This window comes from Chironomus tepperi, unplaced genomic scaffold, assembly GCF_022539635.2.
Source record: "Chironomus tepperi strain 1889 unplaced genomic scaffold, CSIRO-AGI_Ctep_v1 contig_191, whole genome shotgun sequence".
Lineage (NCBI taxonomy): Eukaryota > Metazoa > Arthropoda > Insecta > Diptera > Chironomidae > Chironomus > Chironomus tepperi.
The window spans coordinates 259,523-271,272 of NW_027226313.1; the positions used below are offsets into that span (position 1 = coordinate 259,523).

Here is an 11,750-nt window from a genome sequence, read left to right on the forward strand (position 1 = left end):
CCCAATTGTGGAGAGCGAGTCTACACAAGTGTTACTTATGAAAGTAACATCGTTGTTCATTGCTCTGGATTATTGTTGTTCTTGTTGATTTGTGGATGTTGCATCCCTTATCTCATTAACTCATTGAAGGATGTTCATCATACTTGCCCAAAATGCTTTCACTTTTTGGGAATCTATAAACGTTTTTAAGCAGAGACATTTGCAGAATGGAATTTTATGAAGAAAATTACTTTATACAGGCAGATAATATCAATTTAAAATGTCTAATAAAATTCAAGGAACTGTCTAATAAATTTACTTTTATTGTATGACGAAAATACCGTTCATTAGCACATGAATACTCTGTAACGGACAAAATTATTTTGAATTTTAAACAAATGTTTGGAAGCGACTCAAAAGCGCAAAAAAAGTTTTCATTATTATTTTGGAAAAATGGGTAATTAAATTAATTTAACAATTTCAGCAATCAGTAGATCGTTTTTTAACACATCAACTACTTATATCCTTTAGAGAAATCATTTCAACCTCCAGCGTACAGTGAGATTTATCCAACAGCTCCGCCAATAGATCAAAATTCATTTCAACAGAATCCACCATACCCAAATTTACCACAGCAAACAGAATGGAATCAACCAATCTATCCACAGCAGCCTTTGATCACACAACAGCCTATGATGGTTCCCCAACAGCCATTAATTCCTCCACGAACAAGTAAGTCAATAATTTTAATATTACTGGATCTTAATCCTTGAAAAACACAGGCTTATTGGCCCCTTATTCACTTGATTTTCTTGAAATTAAGCAAAACATATGATTGCATCAAAGTTCAAAAATGAATCATTTAATACACGCACTTCTGTTTATATTAATTATTTATGACTCAACTTCAATCTTCAACAATTGTATTTTTAGATGTAGTTGTTATCAACCAACAAGTAATATTTGGTGAAAATCCGATTGCTATGACTTGTCCTGGATGTCGAAACCAAATCGTAACAAAAGTTAGTCACGAAAATAATGTCATTAACCATTCAATAGCACTTGGTTTGTGCCTCTTCGGATTCTGGTGTTGTTGCTGTATTCCTTATTGCATTGATTCCATTAAAGATGTCAATCACTCATGCAGCAAATGTGGCGTATTTCTAGGAAAGTATCGCCGTGGACGTGTTTAAGTCATTGTGACATTATTTTAAGCATCAAATGTTTGTTATCCACTAAAGTGCTAAATCATATAATCAACATTTCGAAAGCAACTGCAACATTCTATTTTCTTAGAGGTGAATTTACTATTCAATTTAATTAATATTTTTCAACCATAATATCAGTTGAATTTGACCTTTTTGTGTGCTCTAATCAATTTACTATGCTGAAGCACACTTGTCTGTTAATTATAAAATATTTGAGCTTGTAATCCAGCATTTTTGTGTAGCTTTTTTGAACAAATTAACTTTGACATATTCCAAAGATTTATTAAATTTATCCAATTTATAAAATATTCAAAGTACTGGGCGTGCTTCTTAACGATAATAATTCTAATGGGAGATACTTTGTCAAGCCGTCCATCGCAAATGATAGTATTATGACCTTGACTAATTGTGGTCTGTATGTAAGAAGTATGGATTCCCTATGTTGTTGTCTTTACATAGTCTCGATACCTAGAATCCATACTCAAATGCTTACTGTTAAGAACAGAACTCAATTATATTATTTTTTTGGCAAACAATTTAAAATTTACATGATGAATCCTATACTAATTAACAAATAATAATAAGCCATAAATAATTAAACTAGTTTCTGACATGATATGTATGCATTTGTGCTATTTATAGCAACTAATTGATAAGAATGAACTGTGTGCTTTAAGCAAATAAAAATGTTTGAATAGCATTATATCAATCATTTTTAATTGCATAAAAGTGAGGAATAATGTATTGGAATCAAGTGCTCTACAATAACTCCTGTCGATGCAGAAGCCTGGAAAGAAATTTTTGTAGTGCATTTGATTTTGACATGATGAAGATTATTGTGTGATACTAAGACAAATATTATTACAATTATAGCTTATGTATGTTGTATAAGATGAAAAATGGAACTACAACGATGTTAAAGGACATATATTTTATTAAATACATATATTATCGTTTATTTACTGCATATTTTTTTAAAAAATTAAGAAATGTATTCAGTTCCTCTTTACACGCAGTAAAGTTTGATTGATGTACATTACATTTAGTTCTGTATTATTTTTTTCTGGAAATAAAATTGAAATTACATATTGAATATATTTAAATCTCATCTTAAGCAGCACTTACAAAGTGTATGTAGCAAGAAAATTTTACTGGATATAAATTGTTGAAATTTCCGTTAAATTCAAATTCAAACATTTGTAATGTTTTCAAAGAGAGTTCATAAATTACGTTACAAAGGGGAGGGTGAATATGAAAAAAGATCGTTTTTAACGTCATTTATAAACTAACCCCAAATTTGTTAGTAAACATGGAGATCGATCCCGAAAATTCAGAAATAGAAAATTTATCAGGCAAAGTCAATGAATTAAGAGTAAAGTTAAGAGAAGAGCATTCAAAAAGTCAGCATATACATCGTTCAACTGCATTTGATCAAAATCGATTTATTGATTCGGAGATATTAACAGAAAATGATGTTACTGGACTTTGTAGCCGCATTAAAAGACGAAAACATGCAACAGAAGAGGATTTAATTAAACTAGCAACAGCATTTTATCAAAATGAAGCTAATATATCTGCATTTATGAAAATCACAGGTGCTATAAATGTGATTGTCAAGGAATTTATTGGACATTCGGATCGTCAATTTCTAACAGCACAAGTACTGTGCAATTTAAGCCTTTCAGATGCCTGCTGCCCGAAAATAGCAACTTTTGCTGGTGCATATTTGATGATGTATTTGAGGAACGTAACACAAACTTCCTTCATTGTAAGTTAAGCTTGTAAATGTAATATTCAATTTAATTAACCTTTTTTTGTCTACAGAGAGTCTGTATTTGGACACTTCAGAATTTAGTTTCTTCAAATAATCACAAAACACTTGATATATTGATGTCTCAAGAATTGCTTCAAAATACGTTGTACCTAACTGATTCTGGAGATAAAGAAATTCAACATGAAGCATTGCAATTACTAGATTTAATCGTGGAAAGGAAATGGTCATCACTAGGCATGGATGAAAAGGATCGTGTTATTGAAAATCTATTAGATTATATTAGCAGCCATCCTTCGGATCATATCGCACTTCAGTGTCTGTATCATACTGGATTTTATTTGGAGAAGGAATCTTTAGTTAAAGTAATAAAATTGATGTTATTAAATCTAATTAATTCATCACTTAATGATGATAATGAAAAGTCACTTTACTTTAGTGTGAAAATTTTATCGACCTATTTTAAGCAAGATCCACATCAGTTTTCCTTGCTTCTCGATATGCTACACGAGAAAAATGTAAAATTGTCAACCATTATAAATGCAGCATTCAAGAATCCAAAACTCTTTAATATTACGAACGATTTAGTTCATTTTGCAGGATTGATTTTAACAAGTCAACTACCTGTTGCTTCAAACTATTTGGAATATGATGATCTAGTCAATAATTTACAAATACCCAAAATGTTTGCATTTTAGAAAACTTTTATTAAATTTTTACACTTTTGTGATGAAAACATCCTTGAATTAATGTCAAAACTGATTGTAACTCAAACTAATATAAAATCGTGGATTAATGGAATAAAGTTTAATGCAATTTTTAATCTAACTAGCTCGTTAGAATCAAAAAGTACATCAAAAATATCCTCAAGTCTAAAATATGTAGGAAATGCACATCAAAAATACGATTAAAATTTTTGTACTAAACTTATTTAACATGTCCAAGATCCTTCAATTTGGAAACTAAAGTGTCAACGTCAGGAATAATTGAACCAGCTTGACGAACTGGTGGATCTTCGACGGAAACAACTTCATATCTTGGCTTAATGTCAACACCAACATCAGCAACAGTTAATTTCTTAATTGGCTTCTTCTTGGCTTTCATAATATTCGGTAAAGTAGCATATCGTGGGATATTCAAACGTAAATCAGCACTAATTACAGCTGGAAGTTTAGTTGTGATTGTTTCTAAGCCTCCATCAATTTCTCTAACAACCTTCAATCCATTATCAGCCTTTTCTATTGCTGATGCAAAAACTGCTTGTGGCCAGTCTAAACAGGCAGCTGTCATTTGAGCTGTTTGATTCGAGTCATCATCAATTGCCTGCTTGCCGAGAATAATCAAGTCACACTTTTCATCTTGAGCGATCTTTGCAAACATTTTACTAATGTGTAGGGGTTGGAGCATATCATAATCCTTTCCAGAAATTTCTATGTGAATTCCACGGTCGACACCCATTGCTAAAGCTGTTCTTAAAGTCTCCTGTGATTGAGCTGGACCAACAGACAATGCAATAACTTCCGTTGCTAATTTCTTTTCCTTCATTTTTACTGCTTCTTCTACGGCGATTTCATCAAATGGATTCATTGAATGTTTTACACCTTCTGTGACAACGCCAGTTTTGTCAGGCTTAACACGAATCTAAAGATGCATGAAGAAAAGAAAACAATGTTGATCATAAATTTATGCTTACAAATATCCAAAGAGATTCCAAAGTTCAAGGACGATTTACATGACTGATAATAGCAGACATAATCAATCTTATGACTGAAATTTTCTAGTATTTCCTACCTTGACAGCATAGTCAATGACTCTTTTAACTCCAACAAGTACTCTTGACATGTTTAATTAGTTCTTAATCGTCGGAAGGCACAACAAAAAATGAAAAAATGAGAGATTAATTAAGAGCTACGAAAGTTTATGTCACAAAGGAACCCTACAAATGTTTTCACTTTTCCCATAAATATAGCGCACGTCAATAAAAGTTGAAATGTTATTTATCAATCATGTTGGAAGCGCATTTAAAATTTATGATAAAATTTTTAGTCTTCTCGGGAAAAATTTTGTCATCTCAGTCTGTTTGTTTTGAATTTCAGATTTTAAACAGAAATTTCAATTTTTAGAGTGTAATTAATATTTTAAATAGCTAGCAACACAGCAAATACAGCATAATAGACAAAGTGAGGAGTATAAACCACATCAACGAATAGTTTAAGCTGTAAAATTATCAATACAGTGAAAGTTTCTGTTCATACAAATGCGATCGTAAATGAATGTATAAGAAACACTTATCAGCAAATGATGAGCTCTGAATACAAGTGTAGGAGGTGATCAAATATATAAACCTTACAATAGTCACATATGTTTTTGTGTATTTATTTATGAAAAGTGAAAAGAAATGTATCAATTAAATTATTAGGAAATTTAAATCATCCAGAAAAGTGCAATGCTATTAGAAAATAAGTTAAAGTACACATTAATACGCAACAGTGATGGAGGAGATAGTCATTGGAATAGGTAAATGCAAAGCTTATCTTAAATATGAAAATCCAACTCATCAAATTTTTAAAAAATTCTTAACTAATCCAGATCAGAAAAGCGGCGATGGTTCCTGACATTATTCTTTGGGACCTGCATGCTGTATAGCACTCGTACAACAATGCCTTTAGTCATTCCTAAAATTAGTGCCGAGAAAAACTGGTCAAAATCAAATAGTGGAACTATCCTCTCATCATTCTTTTGGGGATATACGATAACTCAGGTTGCAGGCGGTTATCTTAGTGATAAGTATGGAGGAGAACGAGTCATATTTATAGCCAGCATATTTTGGAGTATAATAACAATAGCGATGCCAAATATAATCGAAATATCATCTTACTTCCAATCATTCTCTATGTTCTTCATCGTAGCAATACGTGTCATACATGGGTTCTCTCAAGGATTTCATTTTGCATCCATGATAAGTGTAACTAGTCAAAATCTTAATGTCAATGAACGTACGAATTTCTTTTCATTATTGACATCTGGGAGTGCATTTGGAACACTCATGACTGGATTCATTGGAACATTTTTACTCGATTATTTTGGATGGCCATTTGTGTTTCAAGTCATTGGATTTTTAGCACTTTCGTGGGCATTATTATTAAGATACTATACAATGTCATATGGACGACATCGTATTATTAACATATCATCGGAATTATGTATTAAAAATTGTGGAGCTAATGAGGAAGTGCCATGGCTGAGAATGCTATCATCGTGCCGTCTTTGGGCTTGTCTGCTGACACAAGCCTGTGAAATGAATTGTTTCTTCACACTATTGTCATGGCTGCCAACATTCTTCAATGAAAGCTTTCCACACAAAAAAGCCTATCTAGTTAATATGCTTCCATGGATAGCCGTTCTTATTTTTACAATAATTGCTAAAAATTTCACAGAACGGATGATTGCTCAAAAATATCACTTAACGACTGTGAGGAAAACTGTTCAGGCAATATGCTTTATAGTTCAAAATCTATCGCTGTTTATTGTTATGAATACAAAAGATTTTACAGTGGCTCTAATATCAATGTGCATCTGTATGGGTATTATAGGATTTCATAACTCAGGCGTGACAGTTAATCCACAAGATCTCTCGCCTGAATTTTCGGGTAGTGTTTTTGGACTTATGAATACGTTTGGAAGTACATTTGGGTTTTTAGGCGTCTACATTGCAGGACATATGTTGGAACTGACCCAAAATTGGAACGCTGTATTTAATATTATCATATTAATCAATACATTTGGACTCTTTATATTCTCAGCTTTTGGATCAGCTGAGGCGATAACATAGAAACTGACAAGCATTTTTGTAAAGCATGTGATTGATTACATAAAACTTTTCCTTTCCATTCTTTTAATTAATTAATTTTTAGGGACGATACATCCAAAATGGATGTTAACGAATTGATAATGATTTTATTGTTGTAATGTTGATAAGGAAATAAATTCCAATTAATGTATAAATTATTTTTATAAGAAAACATCCAAGCCTTTTACTTTGTGGATATCCACTTCATCATGACTAAGCGTAGTCATACCCAGCATAAAATCATATTTTATTCATTTAAAAAATTAATACAAAAATTAAAATTAAAGCATTTTTGACATGTAAGGTCCATCAAGTTCATATCCTAGCTTTCGGTAATAATTTCTAGTTCCAACACCTGAAATTACAGCAATTTTTACACTTCCATGTTCTTCTCGTGCAATTCTTTCAGCTTCTTCCATTAATAACATTCCAAATCCTTGATGTTGGAACTTTGTTGGATCTCTAGCATTTACAGGAACTACAGAGCCATAAACATGAAGTTCTCTTACGATTGAACAGTCACCCATTAGTTCTGGTCTAAATGTTTGCTCAGAACACTTTCTTAAACGCAGTAAACCAACTAAAATGTCCTGATCTGGATCTTCATATGATAAGAATGTTTCCCATCCACCGTTAGCATAATAATCACGTCTAATTAGTTCGACTTCATATGGACGAACTTTATTATGGATTTCTTGAATTCCAACTTCTCGTGTTCTTACATCTCTGCAGTCTGTACCAAGATCCTTCATTCTGTTCAACGCTAATTCTCTCAAATTGCCATTGTCTACGCCAGAACTAACAAGTGGCATTGGAATATCTCTTTGAACTCTATAGACTCGTGTCCATGGAGCTACTAATGATAAAATTTTAGCAACTAAGTCAACAAGTGTTGATGGTGGATATGACTTGTATCTTCCAGTTTTCCATAATTCATATAATCCAGTTCCGCGAATTACAAGAGTTGGATAAATTTTTAAGCCATCAGCACGAAAAGCTGGATTCTCAAAGAATTCAATAAACTGCTCAATGTCACGTTCATAGTCCATATTTGGTAAATCAGGCATCATATGAGTTACGACTTTAAATCCAGCATCTTTTGACATATGAAATGATTCAGAAACAGCCTTAACTGTATGTCCACGATTCGTATCTCTTGCAACATCTTCATAAACTGATTGTACTCCTATTTCTAATCTTGTGCATCCATAATTCAACATGTCTGTCAAGTGACGTTTAAGACAATAGTCAGGTCGAGTTTCAATTGTAATTCCGATACATTTTGTATGAGATTTTTCAGAATATTTTACAGCTTCTGCCACATTCTTTGATGTATGTCCTGAAAGTGCATCGTGTAAGTTTCTAATAAAGTAGTCACGATAATCCTCAGAAAGGCTCATAAATGTTCCACCCATGACAATAAACTCAACTTTATCTACAGAATGTCCCAATTGCTTTAACTGCTCAACTCTATGACGTGTTTGAAGAAATGGATTATATCGAGCTCGAATTGCACGCATTGATGTTGGTTCATATCCAGTATAACTTTGTGTTGAATACTCAAAATCACTATCCGGACCGCCAGGACAATAAACACAAATATTTCCAGTGTAATTAATGTGAGGACATCTATGAGGCTTACACATTACAGCAACAACAGCAATCTGTAAAAAAATGATATTCTTTAAGTTGTAGGCAAAATATAATGAGATCCAGTGAATATGCACTTACACCAGATGCAGTTCTAATAGGTTTTGCTTTTAATTTAGGTAACAATGATTTCTTATATTCATTAGGCACAGCAGCAATAATATCCACTAATCGAGGAGTAGTTTCTAATCCGTATTTTGAGGATATCTTTGTTTTCAAGCGGTTCAAATTTACGTCCTTTCCTTCATCATGCGATTTGACCAATTCCTGAATGATTTCACCGATCACCATAACCATCCGTTCTTCACGGCTTAGTCCAACGCCTAAAGGCTTCTTTTTTGTCATTTTATTGATTTATTTAAGCAGAAAATTAAAATTTCAATGAAAAATGTGATTTTGATGTTGTAAACAAAACTTTGTTTTTGATAATTTGAGACATAGGAGGCGCTTCAGTCAGTTTAACCAAAAATAGGAACTGTAAATAAAAATTTGGGAATTTAAGAAATTAATCAAATTATAAGTCATATTAATTAGTCTTATTGTTAATTCATAAATAATGACTTTACCAAGGCGTTTTCCACACAATAAGCAAATAATCAAAAGGATTCAGAACACAGTTAAGCCAGAAGAAGGTGCAAAATTTATTACCAATAGAAATCCGAGAAATCTTGAATTTTTAAGGATCGCAGAAAAACCGAAAGGCTATTTCCTTGATACTCCATTCAGTAAGCCTGCATATTTTTGGCACAAGTAAGTATTTATATCGAATTGTCAACATCCAGTAATCAATAAAAATCAATTAATTTCCAGACTAGTCGTTACTCCTTCCGCAAAATATGTAACTGCTGAACTGATTCACCATCAAAACGGTGTAGTACTTGAGGCATCAACTAAGGAATGGGCAATTAAGAAGCAATTGTTTAAGACATCCGATACCTCAGCTTATATCAATCTCGCAAGAGTATTCGCCAACCGCTGTCTGGAATGCGGAATTACAGAAATGACTACAAAACCACTGGAAGGTCCAAAAATTGAAAAATTCATGAGCATCCTTAGAGAAAATGGATTAGTCCTGACGGAACCACCTCAAATCGATACATGGTCAGACTTAACGATCAACAGATATCAAGGCAAACGAATTGTACCTAATGACTGGAAAGAGATTGTAGAAGAGCATTAAAATAATAGAAAATAGACACTTGATAGTACATTTTTCGGAATCCCGTGAAATCTGGTTTTATTGAATAAATTTAGATTTTATTAATCTTAGCGATCTACATTAACAATTTATGACTCGTAATTTGCTTTAATATCCTTCCACAGTTTCTAAAAAGAGATTAATTAAAAATTTCATGAAGATTTCTGATGATTGAATAATCATTTTTGTATTCAAAACGCTTACCCCTTTGTTGGTACTGTCAAAAACTGCATCAGCAATGACATCGAAGCCTCGTTCGAAGAAGAATACTGAGCCCATGATGGCAACAGCGTATGTTGATGTTCTCTTCATCAGGATATTGTAGATAGCCTTCATTTTTAATAATTTTTCAGGACTATTTGGATGAAATTTTCAGACAAACCAGCAAACCTCTATATTTTCAACACTTGGTTAAACCGAACATTTGTCTAATTCGAACAAATTTTTAACAGGTTGCTCGTTGTTTACCCTCTATAAATTCAATATCAATTTTAATTAAACTTTTTTAACAGTTCTAAACATTGTTTTGAAGAAACCATAAAAAAATCAGAATTATTTCCTTAAAATATTAGCAGTAAGTAAGAGAATAATGTTATTCTTGAGTTATTTTAATTAATTGATTTGATTTTATTATAGGCTGATTAAAGTTATGGAAATTGAAGAAAAGGAAAATCTTAATGATAGCACATCAAACTCGGAGCAGGTAGACAGTCTCAATTCCTCCGAACTTGATGATGCCATGAATGAGCTATTAAGTCAAAACATAGAGGAATCACCAAACAACTCACCAAGTCCAAATGAAGATGATTTATTGGACATTAAAGACGAAAAATCAGTACCAACAAGTTCAATTCAGAAGCATAAATTTCATATGGCAAAGAAGATTGTAAAGCGAGCGAAATATTATAAAAATTATTACTTTATAAATAGATTTGAATCAAGTCTTCCGACCAATGAGAGAACAAATATCAACAGTTCTCTAAGGATCAAAACAAGGGATACATTAAAAAATTTAGATGAAAAGACAGGTAATTTAACTAAAAGTCGGAGGCTGAAAAGTGTAAAACCCGGACATCAAAATTTGATAAGTAAAACAAAATGTTTAACACCTACTTCGTTGCTAAGTGTGCATTCCAACGAATCAGGTCAATCAAGTTCAACATCTGCTAGTTTTCCAAAAGCTATTGTCTATCCAGATACCAAAAAAGTTAATAATCAATCTATAAAAGCAGTAGATAATACAAAAATGTCATTTAATGAAGTTTTTGCGAAAGCAGCAGAAGATCAAATCAAAACCCAAAAATCTATTGAACAATTAATATCCAAAGCAGATTCTAGTAATATACCAAAAAATCGTGTTCTACCTCCAAAGTCTAAAAGAAACAGTAAAATTGAATCTGTAGAGATTGAGAAAGAACCCTTCAAATATTTGATTCCACAAAATTTGCTAGCTTCTCAAGACGATAAAATGCAAGATGCATCAACATCCAAATCGTACAGCAATTCAGTATCATCAGAAGAGAATGAAGATTATACTGAATCCGTAATTCCTGAAAGACCACAAATCAATTATGATCTCATAGATGCACTTGCGGATTATAGAGTCATTGCAAAATATTTGTTCAATAAGCTTAACGTACCTCCTATAGATTTTGATGGAACTGATGACTATATTAACCTTTATAAGCTATCACGAAATTAATTCAAAGGAAGGTCTAGAGCATTACCTGAAGATATTTATTAATTAGAATTAAATTATTTTTTAAAGAATAAAGCACTTCCACGTGTTTTAAATTTAAAGCATTTTAAAAATACAGAAATAAATAAAAAGACAACCATCAATCAATCAAGCCTACTAATGTATTCTTCCTATTATTTTGCTATTAGGTAGCTCCGTATTAAATTTATTTTTAACTATTCAAGTCAACAAAATTGCGTTGCAAAGGTAAATAAAGCTTTTTATTCAATGTAATCATCATCAATTTAGCACAATAATTTGAATTTTTTTACCTTGCCAAAATCATTCTATGACGCATTTAAACATCACCATTTTAGTCATGTCTTTCATCAAATGTACAAATTTTTCTTTCTCTA

The 11,750-nt window shown here is 32.0% G+C and overlaps 6 protein-coding genes and 1 long non-coding RNA gene across 8 annotated transcripts; 5 read left to right on the plus strand and 2 right to left on the minus strand.

The window, feature by feature from the left end:
- Positions 1–387: 387 nt before the first annotated feature.
- Positions 388–2,280, plus strand: LOC139089666 (lipopolysaccharide-induced tumor necrosis factor-alpha factor homolog). 2 transcript variants are annotated; one of them, XR_011544319.1, is made up of 4 exons: positions 388–436; positions 511–711; positions 913–1,277; positions 2,061–2,280. XR_011544319.1 is itself a non-coding variant. In XM_070639251.1 (3 exons), exons 1-3 carry the CDS (start codon positions 433–435, stop codon positions 1,170–1,172), a joined length of 465 nt encoding a protein of 154 aa, XP_070495352.1. In that variant the 5' UTR covers positions 388–432; the 3' UTR covers positions 1,173–2,280. The 2 variants fall into 2 exon arrangements, 1 of the variants encoding a protein (XP_070495352.1); XM_070639251.1 differs by having other exon boundaries at positions 913–2,280.
- A 205-nt stretch (positions 2,281–2,485) lies between these two features.
- Positions 2,486–3,776, plus strand: LOC139089660 (uncharacterized). The gene is made up of 2 exons (XM_070639238.1): positions 2,486–2,955; positions 3,012–3,776. Exons 1-2 carry the CDS (start codon positions 2,497–2,499, stop codon positions 3,654–3,656), a joined length of 1,104 nt encoding a protein of 367 aa, XP_070495339.1. The 5' UTR covers positions 2,486–2,496; the 3' UTR covers positions 3,657–3,776.
- LOC139089661 (electron transfer flavoprotein subunit beta-like) lies at positions 3,645–4,904 on the minus strand. The gene is made up of 2 exons (XM_070639239.1): positions 4,750–4,904; positions 3,645–4,599 (listed from the first exon to the last, which is right to left on the minus strand). Exons 1-2 carry the CDS (start codon positions 4,798–4,800, stop codon positions 3,886–3,888), a joined length of 765 nt encoding a protein of 254 aa, XP_070495340.1. The 5' UTR covers positions 4,801–4,904; the 3' UTR covers positions 3,645–3,885.
- A 315-nt stretch (positions 4,905–5,219) lies between these two features.
- On the plus strand, positions 5,220–6,980 carry LOC139089670 (voltage-gated purine nucleotide uniporter SLC17A9-like). The gene is made up of 2 exons (XM_070639253.1): positions 5,220–5,475; positions 5,548–6,980. Exons 1-2 carry the CDS (start codon positions 5,405–5,407, stop codon positions 6,788–6,790), a joined length of 1,314 nt encoding a protein of 437 aa, XP_070495354.1. The 5' UTR covers positions 5,220–5,404; the 3' UTR covers positions 6,791–6,980.
- A 16-nt stretch (positions 6,981–6,996) lies between these two features.
- Positions 6,997–8,886, minus strand: LOC139089671 (elongator complex protein 3). The gene is made up of 2 exons (XM_070639254.1): positions 8,540–8,886; positions 6,997–8,472 (listed from the first exon to the last, which is right to left on the minus strand). The coding sequence occupies exons 1-2, from the start codon at positions 8,801–8,803 to the stop codon at positions 7,090–7,092; spliced, it is 1,647 nt and encodes a 548-aa protein (XP_070495355.1). The 5' UTR covers positions 8,804–8,886; the 3' UTR covers positions 6,997–7,089.
- A 22-nt stretch (positions 8,887–8,908) lies between these two features.
- Positions 8,909–9,748, plus strand: LOC139089673 (uncharacterized). Its single transcript, XR_011544321.1, has 2 exons — positions 8,909–9,208; positions 9,269–9,748. It is a non-coding gene; the product is annotated as an uncharacterized lncRNA (long non-coding RNA).
- Positions 9,749–10,114: 366 nt separating this feature from the next.
- Positions 10,115–11,423, plus strand: LOC139089672 (uncharacterized). Its single transcript, XM_070639255.1, has 2 exons — positions 10,115–10,230; positions 10,293–11,423. Exon 2 carries the CDS (start codon positions 10,306–10,308, stop codon positions 11,356–11,358), a length of 1,053 nt encoding a protein of 350 aa, XP_070495356.1. The 5' UTR covers positions 10,115–10,230; positions 10,293–10,305; the 3' UTR covers positions 11,359–11,423.
- Positions 11,424–11,750: the final 327 nt, after the last annotated feature.